The sequence below is a fragment of the Echinops telfairi genome, unplaced genomic scaffold (genome assembly GCF_000313985.2).
Source record: "Echinops telfairi isolate 266 unplaced genomic scaffold, ASM31398v2 ScPeMD7_4225;HRSCAF=4972, whole genome shotgun sequence".
Lineage (NCBI taxonomy): Eukaryota > Metazoa > Chordata > Mammalia > Afrosoricida > Tenrecidae > Echinops > Echinops telfairi.
Genome location: NW_022108124.1, coordinates 8715570 through 8739493, shown reverse-complemented (window position 1 = coordinate 8739493; position 23924 = coordinate 8715570). Strand labels below are relative to the sequence as shown.

Sequence of the window (23924 nt, the reverse complement as noted above, 5' to 3'; positions counted from 1 at the left end):
TGCTTCAGCAAATCCCTCATGGGATGTGGATTCTTGGTTTAGAATTGTAGTGTCATGGCTTTATGGAGCTAGCTCAATGGATTGATATAGTTTCATGTTTACTGCTTCTAGTCTATGTCCTAGTTCGCTGTGTTTATTAATTAAGCAAATATTTAGTTTGTACCTTATGTGGAACTATGCCAGGTTCTGAGAATATAATACTCAAATATAAATAATAACCTTTGGACCTTTTGCTCTTTTCCCTCCTTAGAGAAGCGATATAGAATCAATCAAATAAATATTACAAATGTGCAATGTAGGAAACAGGGTGTTTTGTTTTGTCTGTTTTGTTTTCCATTTTCACAGTCTATATGATTGGAGAAGAGCAACATAGTAAATATTGGAGAATTGGGAAGAGCCTACAGGCCATCCAGGAGGGGTTGGATATGATTTCAGTTCACTGAAGCTTGATTTGAAGTAGAAGGCAGCACAACTGTGTCCAGCTAGCCATGTATTCCTACATATGTAGTGAAATAATTACAGAATAATACAAATAATGGATGCATTAGAAATCCTTTCATAATCTAGGTAAAATAACATGTTCCTAGATCAATCTTGGTAATGGATAAAGGAAGGTGAATTTGAAACATTTTGTAGTTAGAATTCATAGAACTGAGTGATGGATTGGATATGGGACTGTGGGGGGTGTACAAAAATAATTTGAATTTATTTGTCTAACAACTACAAGATGGACACAATGTATTCTGCTGTTTTCTAGTAAAGGTTACGTTGATACAAGCTTAAATAATTTGACAAACAAGGTAAGATTAGTTTTGTTTCGCATTTTAAATAGCTAACCAGTCTTGGGAAGATATTCTGATTGTATCTGTCTGAGTACATTTGGCTAATCTTCTTGTACACTAAAAATTCGTTTGCCTCCCTTTCTCATCCAGAAATAATTACATGTAAATAGTAATCAGCTTTTTATGCAATAATGTAAAATGGGAAGAAACATGGCCAAATATTTTTGGAAGGACTTGCCTTCAAAGATGCCAGTTAATATGGCTCCAATTTTTTTTCAATTGCTAATCATAGTAGGTCTCATTTTTTAATCAAAGCTTACACATGGTCCACCAGGGAATTGGACAATATTCTAACTCAATCTAACTTATTCAAAAGGCTGTAAAATGTAGCCACCTCAGATATGAAAGCTGAGGAGGAAATAAAGCAATATAACACATTACATACCCTCTCTGCAGGTTGTTCTTATACCTCTCTCATTGTTTAACTATTAAAAATAAACAATTGTGAAACACATAAAGAGGAGACAAGGCTAGTTGGTGGAAAGAATTTCATATCGATGAATTGAAAATCATTCTAAACCTTGAAAATTAGATTGAAAAATATAGTTCAACATTTTCCTGGATTTGTTTCTGAAGGTTAATGAAGTCTTTGGTTTCAGAAAATATTTGCTATTTTATGTATTTACATGTTAATATAAGTCACAAATGAAAGCTTGGTAATTTTAACAATTCCATTTCTTCCATCTAAGCTAGTATTTTTTCACGCAAATTAGATTCCAATTAACCAAATTTAATTTCACTAGGTTTATTAGTACTAATATAGACATATAAACTGTTTGGATAAATATTTTTGATCATAAGATAAATGGTATGGTCTTTTGTCATACTGATAAGTGTTATAAAATGAAAACCTCAAAATCGATTGGGTCCTTTGTCCCTTTGACTAAGTGTAGATGGTGTGCTGCTGAAAAGTAGAAAATTGAATGAATACTTCAATATTTTGTTTCTTTTGTTCATTCCTGTGTTCTTATTGGCTACTTCCCATTTACTGACCCCTACCTGTTAGAAGACACTGGCGACGGCCTCAGTTAGTATGACTCCCACTCTCTAAAGAAACGGCACTATTGGGCTTTGTGACAGTTATTTCCCTTTTCAGATGCTACTTTAACTTGATCCCGATTTTCCAGAAGTGTGAGCTCAGAGAAAGCAATAGTGTTACTAAACATAAACACACTCATCCTTGTCTTGGTTGACCCTTAGTGGGGTTGACTATTGCAATTGTAACATTCCTTGTGGTTCAGGGTATTCATTTTACAGTGATGATCAGAACATGTTTGCTGAGAGATGTCTGTGGCCTAAATCCTTTAGACTTATGGAGCCAGTAGCTGAGGTTCTATCAATGGAGCCTGCATTATATGATCAAAAGAGGACTGAGAATAACTATTAGCTATTTGACAATGAGTTTTTGAAAGGCAAGGTGTTAACATAGGTGAATTTTGTCCAAAAGGTTATAGAATAGGAGACGAGGGGGGTATCTATATATACAAAGAACAACCCCTCTTCCTCACAACAGGCAGCATATGTGCTTTATTGTGTCCATCTAGCCTCTTTTCAGAGACTGTAAATTACAATATTTATGGACTCTTGATGATCAAAACACAGTTGGAGCTTGAAGGTCAAGGTAGCAAACTGCATCCTAAACTCCCATTCATCAATGATGTATGGTATATAGAGCAGCACACTTCGTGCTCCTACAATTAAAGATCTGTCAACATTTCTAGCATACATCATTACTTCAGTGTTCAATAATGTGATCATTTATCCTTACTCTTTCTTGAATGGTACGTGCAAGGTCTCAGCCGTGGGAGGGCATTTTCAAGTTTTGTTAACAGGACGTCCAGGATAGTTATTTGTTTTCTCCATCATGAGAATGCTAAACAATAAAGGTCAAGCCAAAATGGCTTTCAGCATTCTCATAACATAAAAATAGCACCTAGTACCTGTCTTAAACTTTTAACCCCCATTATACATGATTTATGTGACTGCTAAGAAATAAGCTATTATTTAACTGTTGGTTTTATTACTTAAAGTATTCATTTTAAAAGGAAACATTAGCATCATTTTTATAATCATTTTTCTAAATTCTAGCTTCTTCCTATTTCTATATCACATACTCATATAAGCAGTACATTGAAATATATTAAATGTGTAATGTATACACTAGATTTTAAGACATTTTATGAAGAAAGGAAATGAAAAATTAACATTAAAACACTGTGTTGCATTTTGACATGGCAATGCTTTGAATGTATTTGATATATTAAATTCATTTTTTAAATGTGGCTAATAGAAATTTGAAAGTTAGATTCAGGTATTCAGGTGAGTCTTATAACAAGGTTTTAGTAGTACTTCTTATATATGCTTTCATTTTTTTAATTGACTTGTTTTATCCAGTGAGCTTAGTGTAATCAATATCCATCTTTTTTCTTAAGACTTATTATTTAAAATATGCAATTGATAATACACATATCTCCTAACCACATCAATTGTGACGCTGTCCCTAAGTAGAGAGGAAGAAACGTACTGGCTCCTTTCCACTGGACATCTGGATACAAGTTGCCTTGACCTTCTTTTCAAGACTTAATGAATGTTCCTGCGGACACATTAATCCAGTATCCTCAAAATAACATCACTAGAGAATTCTGAAGCATGCAAAAGCCATGACCTCTAATAGTAGAATACGTTCTCAGTCTAAATTATGCAAATGCCAGGCACAAGATGAGATGATGGTTCCATTTCATAAAGCACATTCAAGGGAATAAACTATGATGGTCCGGTGATAAAAAATTTGACTATTTTTTTACACTTAGAGAAGACACAGGAGAAAGTGTTTATTTTTAGATGGAAATAAAACAAAATGGTAGCAACCATTTTACAGTGTCCTAAACTGGCTGCTGAGGTAGTGGGATGTTGGTAGTGCTCTCTGACACCCATCCAAGCTTGGTTACTGCTCTTCTGAACCCACTTCTCCATGGTCTCCACCACTTCTGTGGATGATCACACGTATTTTCAACACTTGAATTAATTATTTAATTATTTGATTCTATTATGGGAAAGGCTTTGTTTCTGAATGGCATAGCTAGGTACATGCTTGGTGTTGTGGATTCTCTTCAATCCTTCATAGCCAATTACTTAAAGTGTGCTTACATGGGTCTTCTTTAGAGTACCTGAAAATCTTACTACATACTAGCAGTCTCTATTTTTTAAAAAATCTTGCATATATATATTTTAAGAAAATGAATAGTACTTCCAAATTAGATGTTTTAAGTGTTTTTTAAAAATGTGTAGAGTATATTGTATGTGTCTCTATTTGTTTACAAGGGGGAAAAGGCAGACTTTTATGCCATATGCTAGTAAAAATTATGAACCAACAAATTATTCGCAAATTTACTCAAGGAAGGAACAGTGAGATGGCATGCATAATGATCAATATTCTAGGCATTAGTGAGCTGAAACATTCACATTGGCCATTTTAAATCAGCAATCATGCTGTCTACTATGCCAAAGGAATGGCAAGGTGAAGAGGAATGGCATCGTTAAGATGGTTAAAAAGAACACTCCAAGAGCGATCCTGAATTGTGATGGTATTAGTGATCAAATCACACTCATACACCCACAAGGAAAATCAGTTCATGATCATTTATAAAATTTTTACTCCAACCACTTAGACCAAAGAAGAAGAAATTGAAGATTTTCAGCAGCTTTTGTAGTCTGAAAGTGGTCAAGCATGCAGTCAAGATGTGTTGATAATCACTGATGATTGTAATGCAGAAGTTGTAAACAGAATCAGCAGTGAGAAAAGTATGGCGTTGGTGAGAGAAATGGCACGAGTGATCACATCACATAAAGACGAAGGACTTTGTAAGTCAAAACTACCTTTCTTTTGACTTATGCTTCAAAAGGCAAAAATCCTCGCCACCAGGTCTCTAAAGCAGCATCATGATAAATGGAAAGAATATTGAAGTCATCAAGGATTTCCATTTGACTTGGACCCACATTTGATGCCCATGGCAGCAACAGGCAAGGAATCAAGTAACATATTGCATTGGACACATCTGCATCAGAGGATCTTCTTAAAGTATTAAAATGCAAAGAAGACACTTTAAAGACTACAATGTGCCTAACCCATGGCATGGCGTTTCAAACAACTCATAATAATGTGAGTTCTGGACTATGAATAAAGAAGACTAAAGAAAAATGGATGGTTTTGAATTCTGGTATTGGCAAGAATGTTAAGTATACTATGGACTGGCAGAATAGTGGACAAATCTGTGTTGGAAAAAATACAATAAGAATGATCCTGAAAAGTGGGTTTTAACAAACTTGGGGATAAGGGAACCACAAGTGATTCAAAATTGATGGTGAGGAGAGTGTAGGAAGCCTGGTAGGACTTGATCAAGGGAAATTTAATGGAGAGGAATTACTGAAACCCTAATGAAAGCTGAGCATGATAGTGGGACAAAAGGTGAGTAAAAGGAAATAGAGGAAAGAACTAGGAGGCAAAGGACATTTATAGAGGTCTAAATACAGGCATGTACATAGGTAAATATATTTATATATGATGATGGGGAGATAGACCTATGTGCATATATTTATAGGTTTAGTATTAAGGTAGCAGATGGACATTGGGCCTCTACTTAAGTACTCTCTCAACACAAAAACACTCTGTTCTAATAATCTGGCATTCTGAGATGCTCACCTTCATGACGCAATCACAGAAGACAAAATGGGTGCATAAGCAAATGTGGTGAAAAAAGCAGATAGTACACGTCTATCCAAAGATATAGTGTCTGGGGTCTTAAAGGCTTGAAGATAAACAAGGAGCCATCTCACTGAGAAGCATCAAGATTCACATGGAAGAAGCACACCACCCTGTTTGATCACAAGGTGTTGATGGGATCTGGTATCAGGCATCAAAGAATAAACAATCATATCATTGTGAATGAGGGGGCGTGTGGAGTGGAGACCCAAATCCCATCTGTAGACAACTGGACATGCCCTTACAGAAGGATTGCAGAGAGGAGACGAGCTAGTTAGGGTGCAGTGTAGCAATGACGAAACATACAGCTTTCCTCTAGTTCTTAAATGCTTCCTCCCTCCCACTATCATGACCCCAATTCTACCTTACAAGTCTGGCTAGTCCAGAGCATGTACACTGGTACAGATAGGAACTGGGAATACAGGGAATCCAAGACAGATAAAACCCTCAGGACCAATATTGAGAGTAGTCTTAAAAGGAGGATAAGGGGATGGTGGGGTAGAAAAGGGGAACTGATCACAGGATCTACATATAACCCCCTTCCTGGGGGATGGACAACAGAAAAGTGGGTGAAGGGAGATATTGGACAGTGTAAGGCATGACAAGATAATAATTTATAAATTGGCAAAGGTTCATGAGGGAGGGGGGAGCGGGTAAAGAGGAAACATTGAGGAGCTGATACCAAGAGCTCAAGTAGAAAGCAAACGTTTTGAGAATGATGAAGGCAACAAATGTACAAATGTGCTTGACACAATAGATGTATGGATGGATTGTGATAAGAGCTGTACAAGCCCCCAATAAAATGATTTTTAAAAGAATGATCCTTAGAAGCAAGGATGGTGAGACTGTCCAACATTCTTTGGACATGAGGAGGGAGAGTTCTCGGAGAAGATCATCATGTTTGGAAAGTAGAGGGTAACTGAAAAAGTGGAAGACTCTTGGAGATATGGATTGATGCTGTGACTGCAACAATGGGTTCAAACTTCACAACAATGAAGAGGATGGAGCAGGACCAGTGAAGAAATAGGACGGAGACCAATTCTGATATTCCTTGGCCACACAAAGGAGAAGGTGTATCAAACTCAAGGCCAATTGTCACCCGACAGAGATCAGACACACCTCCTTTACCCTGCACCTTTTTTTTTTACCCTTGTCTGATGACAATCATTCCTAACATGACATTCCACTTCTCTGCTAGGTCTGATAGTTCATTTCAATGGCCACACAAGGTTCACAGGACTCAAGATGATGTTTGAGGTTTATTTGTTGTTGTTGATTTTAGGGAAGTTAACAAGTTACCACAAACTAAGATTAGAAAATAGTAAGGATATAGGCATTGGTCCACAACTGCACCTCTTCTCAGCCAACTGCACCTCTCCTCAGCCTCTCAATCGCACAGCCATTGGTGTTTCTAACCATGATCCAGGAGGCCTGCTGGTTTCTCTGCTTCCCTTTCTCCTTGTCTGTTTCCCCATGGTTTCTTGTGGTGTCTGTGTCCCAGTGTTTCAGTGGCTCCTCCACGATTTCAGACAGGATCTCTTAGGTGTTCTACCGGTGTCGGTTTCTTTTTTGATGGTCCATGGATTCTCTTTTCCTGCTCCTGAGGTGCCTCATTCTTCTACCCAGTAATCTAGATTTCACACACCCTATTTTCATGGTTTTACCCAACCACTTGGTGGGAGTTGCAAAGACATGGGTGGGAGAGTCATTCCATGTCATTGGACTTTACCACGATCAGCAGTATTTTGTTCTGTTGCACACAGTGCCCCTACGAGTCCAAATGCTATTACGGCAGTTAAGATTAGAGAGTTCCTGAAGAGTATGATGTTTGGTCACATTTCAAAGTGACTGTCAGTAAATCAACATATGTAACATTTCAATAAAAGATTGAATGTAATTTTTTTTAATTTTCTGAGAGTAATACATTAAAAAATTCTTTCATCAAATATCTTCAGACTTTGATCACTGTATGTAGCTTTAATAGGTCAATTACTCCCCTTGAAATTATATTTTCTTTTAGCTAAAATTAAGCAAAAAATTAATGATCTATTGATTTTTAAAGTTTCAAATGGTCTTAAATGATATATTCACAATTTAATAGGTGTTATGCCTTTTTACCCTCTGCATGTTATTTTCAAAGGTCAACTCAATAAACTGTTTTTTTTCAGATCAAACTAAAACTAATATATATGATTACTATGGAGAATACTTAAGTGTATTTAATTTCTCTGCTACCTAATCAGTAGGCATTGTGTATTTTTCTGTATTTAGTTAAAAAGTACTCAGATTTTCCTAAACAGCCAATTGGCTCATGAAATTGAAAGTTAGGAGAAAAACAAAGTTTAGGTTACTTTGTTATAATAGCTCAATCATATCCTGATAATGTTTGTTAATCTCACAGCAGGTTTCGATGGTATTAAATTCATCTCAAGTAATATTATCCTTCTAGTGGAGATAAATGCATATAGCGTTACAGATTTCATATCATTATAGCCTATTCTTAAAATAAAATGTGGAGGGAGAGTATTTTGTGGTTTTCCTGAAAATTCAAGGAACTCCTGTTCTTAGAAGGAGCCCAGATGATGCCATGGTTAATGGATTGACTGCTAACCAAAAGGACTTGAACACACGAGCTATTCTGTGGGAGAAAGATGTGGCAGTTTTCTTCCAAAAAGATTACAGGGTTGGAAAACCTATGGGCAATTATTTTCTGTCATATTGAGTAACTCTGATGGCAACAGGTTTTGGAATCCTCTTAGAATACCCAGAAGATCTCATTTCAAATCTCATTGCTAAGGTTTGACCATATGGTCATTCCTGGAAAATCCATTTGGTGAAAGAAATGCCCAATGCTGACATGATGAAAATTGTGTTTTCTCGATCTGTATTATGGTATCTGGAATCAGATGAGCCAAATTAGGTGGATTCCATCAGGATTGTGGTAGCTACATGACCTTCTCATGAGGATTCTGGGAACTTCCTTTCTCTCTCTCTGTCTCTCTCTCTCTGATTCACTTTCCTGCCATTGAGACAATTAGTAAGTTGGAGGAGACATGTGGAACCACAGCAGCGCTGAGATGCTTCCAATGACATTGGATCCACAAGACTTTTCATCCACCAGCCTGTGATCTTCCTGCATTCAGCATTATTGCAGGTGACTCAGTGAAGCTGAAGAGGAATTTATGGACTAGTAGCAGACATGTTTGGCTAATATTGGAGTTTGGCTAATATTGGACTTATGGACTTGATCTGGACCTGGTTGGGATGTTTTCTCAATATACAATTGTTCTTTGATTTAAAGCTCTTTCTTGTACAAATGAGTGTCAATGGATCTGTTTCATGAGTCATCCTGACCTAATACAAGGATCTAACCTTGGAATTTTCCCTAGAATCATGATATACAATGAGCACTGCATAGAATATATATAAGCTTTTTGATAATTTTCAGTTAAGATAATTAAAGATAGGATACACAGAAACACATCTAACAAGACTGTTTCCAAAGTTTATTTGGCTCATAGTGACATAGGCTCATAGGAAACTATGTAGAGTTTCCTAAACAGTAAATCTGTATTGGAGCTGACAGCCTCATTTTTCTCTAACAGAGCCACTGATATGTTTGAACCACCAGCCTTGTGGTTAGCCATCCAGTTCCTAGACCACAGCAGCAATTTCAATTTATTAAATGCTTGACTTACAAGATACATTCTAATTTTACAATGTGTAAACCTGAGCACCTAACAAAATGACTTACTCGTGTAAAATGTTTAAGAAGTGCTGTTGGGTAGGCTAGGCAAAATATCAATACTTGATCAATTACTACTTTGCTTAAACACATACTGCCTAAATTATAAACTTTTGCCTGTGGAGTAATGTCTTCAAAATAAATGGTCCACATCTTTCCTATGATTGGAATTAGGAAATACTTGGGGAGAAAAAAAGGAAACAAGGCAAAACATCAAATTACCTTTGTTTTCTGTGAAGTTGTGTGCCCTCAGCACTACTGTTTACCAAAGCTAATGAAAGAAAGGAAAGAGGAGCTGTGAATGGCAAAGGTAAATACTAGGGTGTGGTTGGAAGGAAAAGCATCCCTTTGTTAATTGAAAGTGCCTGTAGGGGATTCCAATGAACTTGTCCTTGGAGGGTGAGGCATCATTCTAATAAATGGAAGGTGATGTGCTATGAGATCTTGAACTTTAAATAAGCTAAGAAAGAATCGTTGCCAAAATGTTGAGGTTTTGGCCACACAAAATTAGAAGTAGCAGCCCGACTAGATTGGTTAATCGGTCGTTCACAGAAAGAGCCAAAGCTCAAAAGCACAAGGACCTTGCAGGAGAAAAGGCGTGGTGGTCTGATCCAATGAAGATTAAATCTAACTGAACCTCCTGCCATGGAGTTGATTCCAACTCATTGATGCAAACTGAAGGTTTCATTGCTCTCCCATGGAGCTGCTGATAGATTTGAACCACTGACCTTGTCCTTAGCAGGAAAATGCTCCTCCATAAAATTACACTCTAAGAAAACCTATTGGCAGTTGGTTCTACTCCATTATAAGTTGGAATTGATGTGTTTGAAAGCACGCGCAACAAAAATGAGAGGTAAAACCCGCTGCCCTTTACTTGATTCTGACTTGCAAGCTTTAATACAGAATGGGACTGCTCCATAGGCTTTCTGACACTGTCAATCTGTAAGGGATCACAGAGGGGTTTTTTTTGTTTGTTTTGTTTTCCCCCTCAGAGCAGCTGGTTTGTTAGAACCACTGATTTTGTTCTTACCAGCCCTGCATGAAGCCCATTGCACAACATTGGCTTCTTAATTAGAAGTAAGATGGAAGAAAACAGTAGAGTAAATAGAACTAGAAAGACCAAAAACAATGATAAAAATGTGAATTAAAAATAAACAACCTTTTTAGTAGCCAACTGTATTACCATCGTATACAGATACTGAGAGGCACTGTCCATTGTGCTAACCTATATCTGATGATTATGCTCTTTTGAGTGTAGAGATACACATTTTCTTTTTTGTCCTCTAAGATACCAAGAACTTTTTTTTTTTAACCAGAGTCCTGGTGGTTTAGTGGTCTGTGTTGAGCTTTGATCTGCAAGGGCTGCAGTTCGAAGCCACCAGGCACTCTGCAGGAGAAAGAAGGGGCTTTCTACTCCCATAACAGTTACACACTTGGAAACGCACGAAAGAGGCAGTCCTATAGGTTTGCTATGAGCCAGCATTGATGTGATAGCAGCGAGTTTGGGTTTTCCGGTTTATCAAGAACTGTAGCCTTCAAAAGGAGACCATTGTGAATATCTTAAAAGGTATCCTTTCTCAGGAAACTTCTCTTAGAAAACAATAAAGTCAGATGGACTGAAGATTATTGGGATAGTCATTATATGCAGACAGCTGTCTATTGTATTATTTGTGCCCTATTTTATATTTAATTATAATGGAAACAGATGCAATAAGCTCGATCCATATCTTGGGCTGTCATTTAGCAAAGCAATCCATTAAATATTCTGTGAAGGGGAGACTACTTTTATGAGTGCTACTGTATGAGGTTTAAAGCAAAGAGTAGAGATTTTAAAGCGTTTAAACCAATAGTACTCTAACTTTGTAAGATTCATCCCATGAGAATTGTGTGGCAACTGTCCAACAGTGATTTTCCACTCAGTGGGTCAACAGCAAGGGCAACCACACAAAACTCACTGCCATTGAGTCAATTCTGACTCGTGGTGATCTTCTAGGTCCGGGTGGAATTGCCCCTGTGGGTTTCTGAGACTGCAACCCTCTATGGGAGTAGAGAGCCTCATCTTTCCCCCATGAAGCCACTGGTAGTTTGGGACAGCTGACCCTGAGAGGTTAGCAGACAACTCGTAACCACTACACCACCAGTGCCCCTCGGTCACCCAAGGAGCTGTCCAATTCCTATTACACATTGTGCTCTGTGACTAGTGTTAGAGAGAATACGGACTCACTAATGATATCTTTGCCCCAAGCCACCAAAGTAGAGCTTGTTACTGTTGTCAGGGGCCTCTACTCGGTTCTGACTGAGTCCTATGTACAACTGAAGAAAACCAAGCCCAGTCAGGGCATCTTCATAACTGTTATGTTTGAGCTCCATTGTTAAAAACTATGATCTCAATCCATATCCAGAAAGATCCTACGTTGTTTTTTTTTGTGTGTGTGTGTGTGTGTGTGTGTGTGTGTGGTAAATTAGGTGAGGGTTTACATTTCAGATCTTCAACTTTGTATTCAACAGTTTAAACTGCTGTATATACTTGAGTATAAGGCGAGTTTTTCCAGAACATTTTTTATGCAGTGTTTGTGGTAAAATTAGGTGCCTCGGGTGATATTTGGGTCAGCTTATACTCGAGTATATACGGTACTATTCAAACTTCTCCCACCCCCACCTCAATAGCTTACCATTCACCTGCTCTTGCTTTCCCTTCTCCCTCTCACAGACTGCTAGCTTCCATTTCATCCAAGTTAACCCCATCAACCGTCTAAGCCAGGTGTTTATCTTTTTTATGACCCCCTACCAAGCACTATGTCCTTTTCCAGGGCCTAATGTCTCCTGATAACAAGTCCAAAGTACATGAGACAAAAGTCTCACAATCCTCCCGCTTCGAAGATCCAATTATTCTTCCCAAACAGAATTGTCCATTCTTCTGGCAGTCCCGGGTATAGGCAATAGTCTTCCAGGCATCCTCAAACTATGGCCCGTGGGCCACATGCGGCCCATCGAGGACATTTATCCGGCCCTCCAGGTGTTTATGCCCCATATTTTTTTTAACTTCAAAATAAGATATGTGCAGTGTGCATAGGAATTTGTTCATAGTTTTTTTAAAAACTATAGTCTGCCCCTCCAACGGGTCTGAGGGACAGTGAACTGGCCCCCTGTTTAAAAAGTTTGAGGACCCCTGGTTACCAACAACATGATTCAGATGCATTGATTACAATCCGGCCTTCCTTCTTCATTGTTACTCCATTGCACATCATTCCAAAACTTAGTGACTTAAAACAATAACCATTGATTTTTTTTTCATAGTTCTTCAATACAGGCAATTGAGGCTGGACTCAGCTGAGTGGCTTTTCCAGCTGGGCTGCATATCTTTTGCTGGTTTTATGTTGGCGATCCAGTTCTGCCCTCAAGTGGGCCAAGGTCCTTCTCGTATCGGAAGGCATGGAGTGAATGGTGCCTCAGCTTCGGGCGTTTTCTCTTGTTCCAACAGGGGAACCACCCAGGGCTGTTCAGAGTTCCAAGAGGAAGTGAGAAGCTTGGATGACTTTGGAAGCACAGACTTTCATTTTTGGCCATGTTTTATTGCCCCAAACAGGTTTTAAGACCAAAATCCAATTCAAGGGGTGGAGAAATAGACTCCACCTCACGATGAAAGGTACTACAAAGTCCTATTTTGAAAAGCTCAGTCCACAAGGATGGAGATAAGTGTAGACGTTTTTTGCAAGCACTTTCTCATGAAAGTCTTTCTGCCTCAGCTATATGTCGATGAAGTTTATAGAGGCTTGATGTGTCAACAATGTACTTGTTACTCTGCTTTTGTCAGTAAAAACTATATTCAAATTTAGCTGAAGGGATATTTGAACTATAAATAGTATTTTTACTACTTGTTTCTTCATGAATATGGTGCCTAAGTCAGACATTGTTTTCTAAACCCAGTATAAGTATAGTAATCCACTATTAACTATAAAGTGAAATGCCTAAAAGAGTTTGAAACAATTGTGAAAAATCAAGTTTCTCTTTGAAGTAACCTGGGCCAGTTTTTAAAGACATAGCTTAATTATTTAGTGTGATTTCATTTAGGAGTTTCTCAACATGGGGTATGATTTATATTCAGACGGGGTGGCATCCCCTGCCCACTCACAAATGGAAGAAGAAGAGAAAGCATTTCCATAATTAATTTGCCAACACACACACACGGCAATGATTCATGAAGACCTCAGATGTCTTTGATTTAAAATTCTTCTTTTTTACTTTCATTACTTTTCCTTTGCCTTTCTTGACTAGGAAAGATTTGTAAAATTGAACAAAGATGCTTCATCTCCTTCACTAATACTGCTGGGAGTTATTAATTAAGTTTCTGAGTTTGGCTCCACTCTTCCCTGGTCACCATGATGTGTCATTGAAACAGACCCATTAAAATGAGTGATGTGTGTTGTAATTTCATTAGTGTCATCAATAATGTATTACACTTTCCTTTTAGTAGTCTCTTTGTGTTGTGCGGGGGTCAGGATGACTATATGACTATATGAATTACATTTATAAGATCCAAATTGTTACAGATGAGAGAAGACAGGCATGAGAGTGGAATTAATATTATTTTAAACACGATACCTCCTAAAATGATTTCAATTAAATAATATTTAAATTAGGTCTGATATTTCTTCATGCCACGCTGAGATACATGTTGGGTGTATGCAAATAGCACAGTGATTTATTGCATGAAAGCAATACAAACACAGTCCATTCTTCCTGCAGATAAAAGCGCCTGAATTGGAGGAAAGCAGGTGTTTCTAAGAACAGGAATGGTTCACTAAGGACTATAAATGCTAATGTTTGTAATGGACAGAGTATTGGCCTTGAAACTATTCCAGTACATATGGTCCTTTTTCTTTCTTGACCATTTTATCCCGGGGCATGTGTATTGTTGTACTGTGGCTAGCATTTGATCAGATTCCCAGTTTGTTCTAACCCAAAAACAAAACAAACAAAAAACGAGGTTCTCTACAGAGGAAGAGAAGCTCCTCTGGATAGGAAGAACATTCACCCAAAGCACTGATCTAGTTACAATATTTGGAAGAGCAAGAAGCGTTCATACACTGAGAAATGCTGCCATAGTGTTCCATAGCAAGAAGCAGGGATGTCTCAGGGGATGCTCCAAATTCAGGTCCTTGAGCCAGGTAGGTGGTACCCCTTGGGTGGCCCAAATTAGGCTAGGTGGGCTTTTTTTAAGCCAGTGAGGTCAACCAGTACCTTCGACCACACCTCCCAGCCAAAGGCCCTTAAAGTTCAGAACCTGGAGACCACTGGCCTTTTTTCCTTCAGCTGCTTCTCCACTTTCTGCTCAGCTGTGCCCTGATATCTCTCTCTCTCTCTCTCTCTCTCTCTCTCTCTCTCCTTAGCTGCTATCTGTGGGTGTGCAGCTCAATGAGGTTGCCTGTGTTCAGTGACTGTAAAGCATGAACAATCTTCGTTCCTTTATAAAAATCCACTTGAATCACAAATCAGACTTTGGCATGAATTCTTCTTTCTAATGGGAAGCCAAGAACCGAGGTATTTCCCACCTGAGAAACCTAACAATAGTAGCTTTGTTTCCCAGAGTGGATCCTGGAGTACTTTGAGTTAACGGTTAAACATGGAAGAAGGTTTCAGAATTAAGACATATACAGAAATATAGGTGAAGATATATAAACACAGGGGTTAGGTTTTGTCTTAGTCTTCCCTGGGAATGCTGAAAGCAAGAAAATCTGTTAGATGTTTTTTAATAGAAAGAACTACAAGTACAATCATTTATTTTATGTAAGTATGGGGCAAGATGATTATTCCAGAAAAGGGAAATTAAAAAGATGAATTCCTTCTGAAAAAGAAGGTATCTTTCTCATGAAAACCTGAAGATGCTTTGTTATTCTCACTTGGTTTTTAAGGTAATATAATCTAGAAAGGTGAAACTTAAGCTTCCACTATATACTAAAGATTAGCTAGGTTATATCAGGAGCTACCCGCAATAAAACTTCCTCTTAAATTATGATGAAAGAATCCTCGTTACTTATATACAACTAGAAGCTCTGCAACTGAATGTTTATGCTGATTTCCTTCCAATTTGGAAAGAAATGGATATGAGTATTTATCTTGTGTAATAGCTTGCTACAAACCTACAACTTGAATCATTTAGCATATGGAAAATGTTTTTAGCTCCTTGTAGGATTTTACAACCTCCATCTCCCCCCAAAAGATCCACTGTTATTTGCATGCCTTGTTTTCAGGCATTATAAAAGTATGTCACTGTTGGTTACTAGTTAGAAAAAGCAAGAGTTAGCAACTGAGGGTTCCATTGTATTGGCCTTCTAGACACCTATGTGCTACTTTCCATTTTAAAGAAAAATCATGGAAATTCTTGAGCTCTGAACCTAAACATTCTTTGTACAAGTATTTTTATTCTCCTACATATCTCTCTTCTAGTTCTTTTCTAACAGTTATAGCTAAAAATTTACATAAATATATTAGAGACTGTGCTCATGCCGAAATGAATTGCCATTGAGGGATTAATCCAGTAACCTTTATGAGCATGTTTTATTAATATCATCTTATCATTAAATTGAATATTAATAATATTTAACATTTAATGATCATAGAATATAGGGTAGGATTATACTTTATGCCAGTGGGTTTTGAAAACTTGGAAAAGTCACTATAACAGCCTGACATTCATTAAACATGTTTTTCATAATACTCATACTAATTGCAGTTTTATAGTTCATTTAAAGGATAGTTCTTTTTATCAAGGAATATAACAATTTTGTTTGTCACTTAGCTGTGGAATGAAAGCATTTAGTATAGGCTTTAAAATTATCTTATGCATCCTTAAATTCCTGATGTATATTTTCTATGAAATTATTTAAATTAAAAATTAAACTGATAAAATGGAGGGAGGCAATCCAACAATATTATATTATGAAAGATTATTAAGTGACTTGATGCTAATCTATTTGTATTTATAAATCCATGTGAATAATCTGCAAGAGTACTTACACATGGCTGAATAATTGAAATATATATTCAACTATTTTAATCATGCAAATATTTGAGATAATAAGCCATATCTCTGTATGTCGGCCACTAATATATTATTTTATTACAGTATGATGGCTTGTGTGTTGTGATGATAGTGACAGCTATGTCTGCTGCATTTCAAATTCTAGCAGGACAGCTGATTGTAGTCAGGTGTCGGTTGAGTTTCTAGACTAAGAGAGTAAGTGAAGAATTCTTGTAATCTACCATCAAAAATTAGACACTGTAGTATGATTGTTGCTAAAGAATAAAGTTCCTTGTACAACAAATCCATGTATGGATTGCAACAGCACACTGTCCACATTGCTTTCTTTAGCCATCTCATCAGGTAAGATCAATTGCCTGAAGAGGACATTCTATTTGGCAAAGTTTGCACAATCCCTGCAATAATGGGCTCAAATATACTGCTGACTATGAGGATGACACGGGACCTGGCAACATTTAATTCTGATGTCCACGTGGTCTTAAAGTTGTGCATAGGCACTACCAGCAACAGCTTCAGCAGCAGCAGCTTTCTCTTTATCTCTAGGAATATATATATTAAATTTAAATGGTCCACTATGAATCCTAGCCTGACAATTTAAAAAAATGTCTGTTCTTGCCTGTAGATGTGAATGGAGATACTGAAATATGCCACAAAAAGACTATTATAGAGAAAATAATAATAATAAGGGTTCCTGGGGTTTGGGGGAGGGGATAAAGAGGAGCTGATATCAAGGAGTTCAAGAAGAGGGAAAATGTCTTTAAACTGAGTTCAGTAGCAATTGTACATTACTGCTTGATGTGATTGAACTATGGACTATTTCGATATCTGTAAGAGTTCCCAGTAAAATGATTACAAATCTGAAAAATATATGTTTCTTAATACAAAGTTTAAGAAATCCAGTCAGCGTTTCTTTCTTTATTCTATTTGATTTATACAATGTCAAGTTTATTTGTTGGCACAAAAATCAAGAATATTTGATTCTTGAGGAATAGTTCTGAATTCAAATACTCTCTTTGAGAAAAACCTCACTGAAAAATCCTGCAGATTCAAGGGTCTCCTGCCTCCCTGCCACATGCAATGTAGCTGTCATCACATGAAATTAACTGAAGCAAGCTCTGACTTAAAATACAAAATAACCTCCATTGAAGTACTGTAATTTAAACAAACGCTATGTTGCCAACATTGAACTCAGTCTGATAACATTTTAAGTAAATTAAATCACAATGATTGAAGACCTCCAATGTTTACAGCCTTGAATAAGACCTGGTATAGTCATAGTCCTCTACCTTGAATTGCAAAGCAGTGAGATCATATGAAATAGAGATGAAGACACAACAGCAGAGAAGAAAAGACAATATAAAGATGGTGAATATTCAAGTCCAGTTGGATGTGTATATGTGTGTGTATGAGATGTGTGGTGTGTGTGTGTGTGTGTGTGTGTGTGTGTGAGAGAGAGAGAGAGAAAGACTTGCAGGGTTCTGACTTGAGTGGTTTCGATAAGACTTCATCGCTTATTAACCATTAATCCATTGCCATTGAGTAGATTCTGATTCAAGGAAATCCTATTTGTTCTAGAGAAGCATTGCTCCATGGGTTTTCTTGGCTGTAATCTCTATGGAAGCCATATGGCAAGCCTCTCTTTTTCTACTTCAATAGATTAGCAGTCAAAGACAGACCACTGGTGCCACGCTAGGGCCTATGGAGTACAGACAATAAAGTTATCTGGAAGTCAATGCAAACGTGGCAAAGATAGATGAGCACTGGTCTGGCAGGGAAGTAGTCATCTAGAAAGCTGTCCTTATATAAAACTGAGGTTGGCGTTAGGGAAAGCTATAAATCCATTAGACCTAGTGTGTGGCTCTCCCCTTCCTTGCCCCTTTATATGCATTTTGCCTTCTCAAGCGCTACTCTCACGAACTCAGGTCTTTGTCCCTTTTTGTAAGAATCAAGTGGTCTTCTCTCCTCCAGGCTACATATTATAAACACATTGATTATTGACAAAATACAAATCACTATCTCTTTCTTGCTGAAAATATTTGACTGGTTTCTTACAGCCCCAAATAAAAAGTTTAATATCTTTATCTTGGCATGCCATATATTTTGTGATATGACCATGACCCTAACTCTCACCTCTTTTGCACTTGCCCCATCTAGTCCTTCACTTTGATTATATAGAAACGTGCCCTGATTCCACCTCGAACACTGATATTCGCCATTTCCAGCTTGGATCCTTTCTCAAATCTTTGTAATGGGGAACCCTCATCATTCTCCAAGATGCCCTTCAAATACCCTTTCCGTGCCCCTTTCTCGGATCTTTCTCAGTGGTAATTCTTCATCTGTTATCACTAGAAATGCATTTCTACTCTATTAGCTAATTGTATTCCAATTATTTACATGTCTGCCTCATAACAAATTTCAGCTGTTTTAGCTACTTTGAGGCAAGAAAAAGCCAAGTATAATGATCACAGTTTCCTAAACAAATGACTATTTTTCTATCAGTGAATAAAGAAGCTGATTTAGACTTGCCCACGGCCAAATTCTTCTTTTGCAGCGACTTGGATAAAGGATAAGGCACCACCTTATTACACCCTCACACTTGTGAGATTGATGATTTTTTGAGATGTCAAACATATATAAAATGAGAGACTAGTCTAATGAATTCATATTCAGTCTCAACATGTATTAACTAATGGCCAATCTCATCCTGTCTCTTCTATCTGGGGCTCTACTCTTCTTTCCTACAAATACTTATATTAAATCCCAGGCATGGTAACACATCATCTGCAAATAACACCATGTTTATTTCTAGAAGATAAAAAACCCTTGCGGGGAGAAAGCATATATATGATTAGATACTCCATTAGTATTTAACGTTATATTCTATTTTTTTAAATTCAATATAGATCAAGTAAGATACATATTTTGCATCTAATTGATATGTTCCTTTTAGTCTAGTGGTTCTCACCTGGGAGTAATTCTCCTCCGCTCTGCAAGGGACATTGTGGACAGTGTCTGGACACGTTCTGGTTTGCACAACAAATGGAGGGTACTGCTGGCAGCTGTCTAGTGGGGAAAGACAAGAGGAAATATTAATATCCACAATGCACAGGAAAACTACAACAGAGAATTGCTCAGGCCTAAATATCAGTTGTGCCACAATTGAGAAACCCTAGCCTAGAGGTTGTATCTTTACCCATTCATTTCTTTTATCTTTTTCATTGGCATTTATTTGTTGAACAGATTAGGTCATCCCTCTTATAGTTTCCCACAGCTTCTAGTTTGCTATGAACCACTGGGGTGTCATTTAATGCATTACTTTTTTGTCTGACTTTACTTATGGTTAGATCTAAAGGCTTTGTCAAATTCAGATTAGAATAGATTTGATTTGGGGGTGTGGGGGGCACTGCAACCACTTTATTCTGCTTCATAGGCTGTTTGGGGCACTTCTATCAGGAGACACATGAAGTCTGATTATCTCTGGGGACCACTGAGGTTTGATGTCTCTATCTTTGCCCTTATTCAGGGTTGAAAGTGGTCATACTCTATTTCTACTCTATTCAATACAGTCATTCGTGTTTGTTGGAAATATTCATAACCGTGTTTGACATGATGCATGAAGTGACATTGTGCATAAAACATTGACACACAACATATATTTATTTTTTCTTCTTTTGTTTTGCTTTTTTTTTTAGAAATATCTTGTACCACCTAGATGAGAAGGCCAGCCAGTTTTCCATACTCCGAGAGGCATGGGAGCAAAACAAATCACTTCCATCAAATGAGACCCTTCAAGAAGCCCTGTCCGAGGTGTTGAATAGCATTAATTCAGCTCAGGCCTACTTCAAAGCAGGACTTGATGTGTTTGAGGGTGTCTTGGTTGGAAAGAACTGAGCAAACTCTCAGCATTTTAAAAAGTTTGTTTACAATATCACCAGCAAAAGCTCTAATATGACCAGCATTTCTGATATGGAAGACTTTTCCCTCATCCTCAGTGGCCTTTTTTGACAGGTGTAATGGTATGATTACATTGTATTTTTTAACGTACATATAAACCATTTTGCACATTTAATATTTCTTTTCTATCTGTATTTCTGAATTTGTAAAAACAATTCATAGAAATCATACTAAAATTGTATCTTTTTAAAGGAAATCTATTGTATTTATAGATAAGATGTCTTTAGGGGAAACAATCCCAAGTTCTGGGGACAATCTTTGCTCCTACAGATTAAGCACGTAGGAACAAGTCAGTGCTTTTGTGAGAGCGATTAATGACCTAGTGTCTGTCAGAGAGGTGGAACATGGATATAGTTTCAAATGAACTTCACTATGAAGGCTTCGATATGAAGAATTCAGATCTCCTGAGTGATTGGTTGACCAAAGCCACTTTGAATGTTTCTATTTCATAAAATGAAGGGCCTGTTCCGAAGACAACTCGATGTAGTAATACACTGGTTATGAAATTGTATTTTTTCAAGGTATTAGCAACAAAGTGCCATACCATTCCAGGGAAAAATCTCTAGTTAGCTTTACAGAGCAATTTAAATGCAAATTATTTTCAACCAATTTACAAGGTGACTAGCTTTGAAAACCCTAATTTGCCTCAGTTGATTTTGTCAAAATTTCAGGAGTGGTGTATGCCTTACGAGGGAGAAAATATTTCTCTACTTTTTTTTTCTTTGTTGGAATCACTGAAATAGAGGTGACTCAAAAATGAAAGCATCTCATATTACTTTTTCCTCTTGTCTCTTCTCTGAGCCCTCTCTCTACCTTTAAGGCACTTTTCACAGAATAATATGTAATTTCCATAGGAAAGTAGTAAAGTTTCCTTTTGAAAACTCAAAAACATCTTTAAAAAGCATCAAAGTACTATTTCCACTAAAACGGGAAAAAAAAGCTTACTATGAAAGAAATAGCTGTTGTGATCAAGGGAAAAGTCTTAATTTTATGCAGAAGCTTCTGATTTTGTTTCCTTCTGTACTCTAAGAGGTGACTAAGATGAGTCTGTAGAAAGCACCCATGCTTCTAATGCTATGGAGAAATTCCGTGTGACTCTGAGAGTGTCGTGTCCACGCTTCATGTTTCCCAAATAATAAATAAGTTTTTCATGTTCACATTATCTTTCTATGGCCCTAGCATCCACCATTCCCCAGACCCTGAAAACTCTGTCTGCTTATGACGGCTTAAATGATTAACTTACATTTTGAAATTAAATTGAAAATTATTCTTCAGGTATGGGTTAAGGCAATTCCTTTTAGGAAACATGTTCTCAGAATAGTGCATTTGGATTTGTTACCTCCTGGAACTTAAACACACTTCCTCATATTTCTAAGAGCAACATTATGGACAATATTTGTACTTTTTATGAATGAGCATAAAACTAATCTCCGCTTAAAGAAAAGCTAAAGGTGGGGGGAAATAATGAATCGGTATTGATTAATTGTTTTATAGGGGTGAGCTTTTGCTTCACTAGCAATGGTTATATGCTTGAGGCAAAGTAGAACATTGAGGCAATTAGCTAGATAATTCAAGCACAGATTCTTTTTCATCTGAATTGCTTGTGTGCCTATACTTTGGCATGAGAAATAAGACTACCGTTTCCTTTAAATAAACTCACTCTTTTGGAAATATCTGCTATATTGAGCACGGTCTATAAGAAAGGCCTAAACATCCCAGGTGGCTGCATGCTTCCACATGAGTGCCCTATGCTGCTCAGATGGGATCTAAAGCAAATAAAGGTGGAAATGCACACATACACACAAGGGACCAAACAAGTGAATGTCTCAGGCCAAAGAAGCATAATATTTAATCAAATCTCAATGTGCTCATTATACAAATTAACTGGGAGATGAATTGAAAACCAAGATGAGTGCTGGCATAGTAGAGAAAAATGCTAAGGAAATGGATTGCCTTAACCTGGAATGACATCAAGGCCAGATGAACTATGAATGAAAACACTTTCTGGTCTACTTAAGAGATTATCTGAAGAAACTAGCTTATAGTTAAAACAGATGTACAGCATTCTATGATAGCTTCTGTACATTCTTGTCTCCCACAAGCTCTAGCTAACGGGCAGCATTACTGCTCTGCTATTCTTGCTTCAGCATTCTTCCAAGTAATCATCCCCCCAAAGATCTCAGTCAGTGACATTCATGCGCAATTGAAGAACAAGTGTTTTCTATGAATTGGTCATGTATTGAAACTCTGGCTTAGACATCTTACTGACTCACTCTTCTCACGGTCCTTTAAATATAAAGTGGTGTCCAGACATAAAGAATCACCGATGATTATTCTCCCAGAAAAATGTGGCAAATTTCAGGAATACAAGTGACACAGCCAAGGACAGAAAACCATAGATGCTAGAGTCAAAACTAGGCCCACGAGATAGTCTCCTCTAAGCTGTGAGAGCTTGTCATCAGTCAGGGAAGATGTGATTGCTACCGTCCAACATAGTAACTGAGGCCAAAGCGGCTAAGAACTTGGACTTGCTCATATCTTTAAGGACAGAAGCATGACCAAATTCAAGCTTTACTGCCTTATATGTTTTTCTTTCCCAAGGCCATAGATGATTTTTCACCATGGTTACTGTATAACCATGCAGTCAGATGTTTAGGCTGGGCACACTGCTTTTAATTACAAATTAGCTCGATCTCTACAAATGTCTTACAGACACATCATTCCCTAGCTTAGGGAAGGCAAGCTACGGGCCCAAAGACTTAGTGAAAACTGCAGAGACATTTTGCATAGCATCAGAAGTCAAGGAAAAGAGATTGAGCACATGCTTTGAGGAGAAGACATGCTAGCTCTGTATTAAATCTGCACTTTCATCAGTGTTTCTCACAATTTAGACTGAAGGAAGGAAGCCCTAGAACTTGTTATCTTCAGCAAGATGTATCTATCGGATACTTGCGAACCCTTAGATTTAAGGATTTCTCAATGACCTTAACCTAGGTCCATTGAAAGCATTCCTTGACAGCATATAAGCTGAAAGTCACAATAATAGCAGAGACCTAAACATTTGTGATTAATACTACCATTAAAAAATGAGAGAGTAGGAAATAATTAAGATGCAGCTCACATCTGTGCCTGTAGCATCATGGTAGACATTTCCCACATGTTTGCTTGTTTTGTTTCATTTCTTAAATTGAATTCAACCTCTTTTTGAAAATGAGGAAACTAGGTAAAATGACTTGTTGAAAGATAACATGGTAGGAAAAATCACTGGTTATGTGTCTATGCTGGGCCACCTGACTTCAGCCCTATGTTCTTTGCACTGTGTTCCACAGAAAACATCAAGGCAGCTTTAGGTTTTAGAAAACAACATCACTGAAAACCTTCAGACTGTGTGCGTGTCCAGAAAATTCACTTGTAATGAAGGGGCTGGGTGAATCATAGCACCTAATCCCTTGTGAGGGTAGCCCACCCCAAAAATGGCATGCATATACCAGTAATTTTTTTAATAAATAATTTTATTGGGAGCTCATACAACTCCTATCACAATCAATGCATCCATCCATTGAGTCAAGCACATTTGTACAT

The 23924-nt window shown here is 37.4% G+C and overlaps 1 protein-coding gene across 1 annotated transcript in view; it reads left to right on the top strand.

The window, feature by feature from the left end:
- The window catches only part of NAALADL2 (N-acetylated alpha-linked acidic dipeptidase like 2), a 779627-nt gene extending 759235 nt beyond the window's left edge, over window positions 1-20392 (top strand). The window contains exon 14 of the mRNA XM_045294988.1: window positions 20081-20392. Within this exon, the coding sequence (XP_045150923.1) occupies window positions 20081-20279 (199 nt within the window). The 3' untranslated portion in view covers window positions 20280-20392. The remainder of the gene's footprint in view (window positions 1-20080) is intronic.
- Window positions 20393-23924: the final 3532 nt, after the last annotated feature.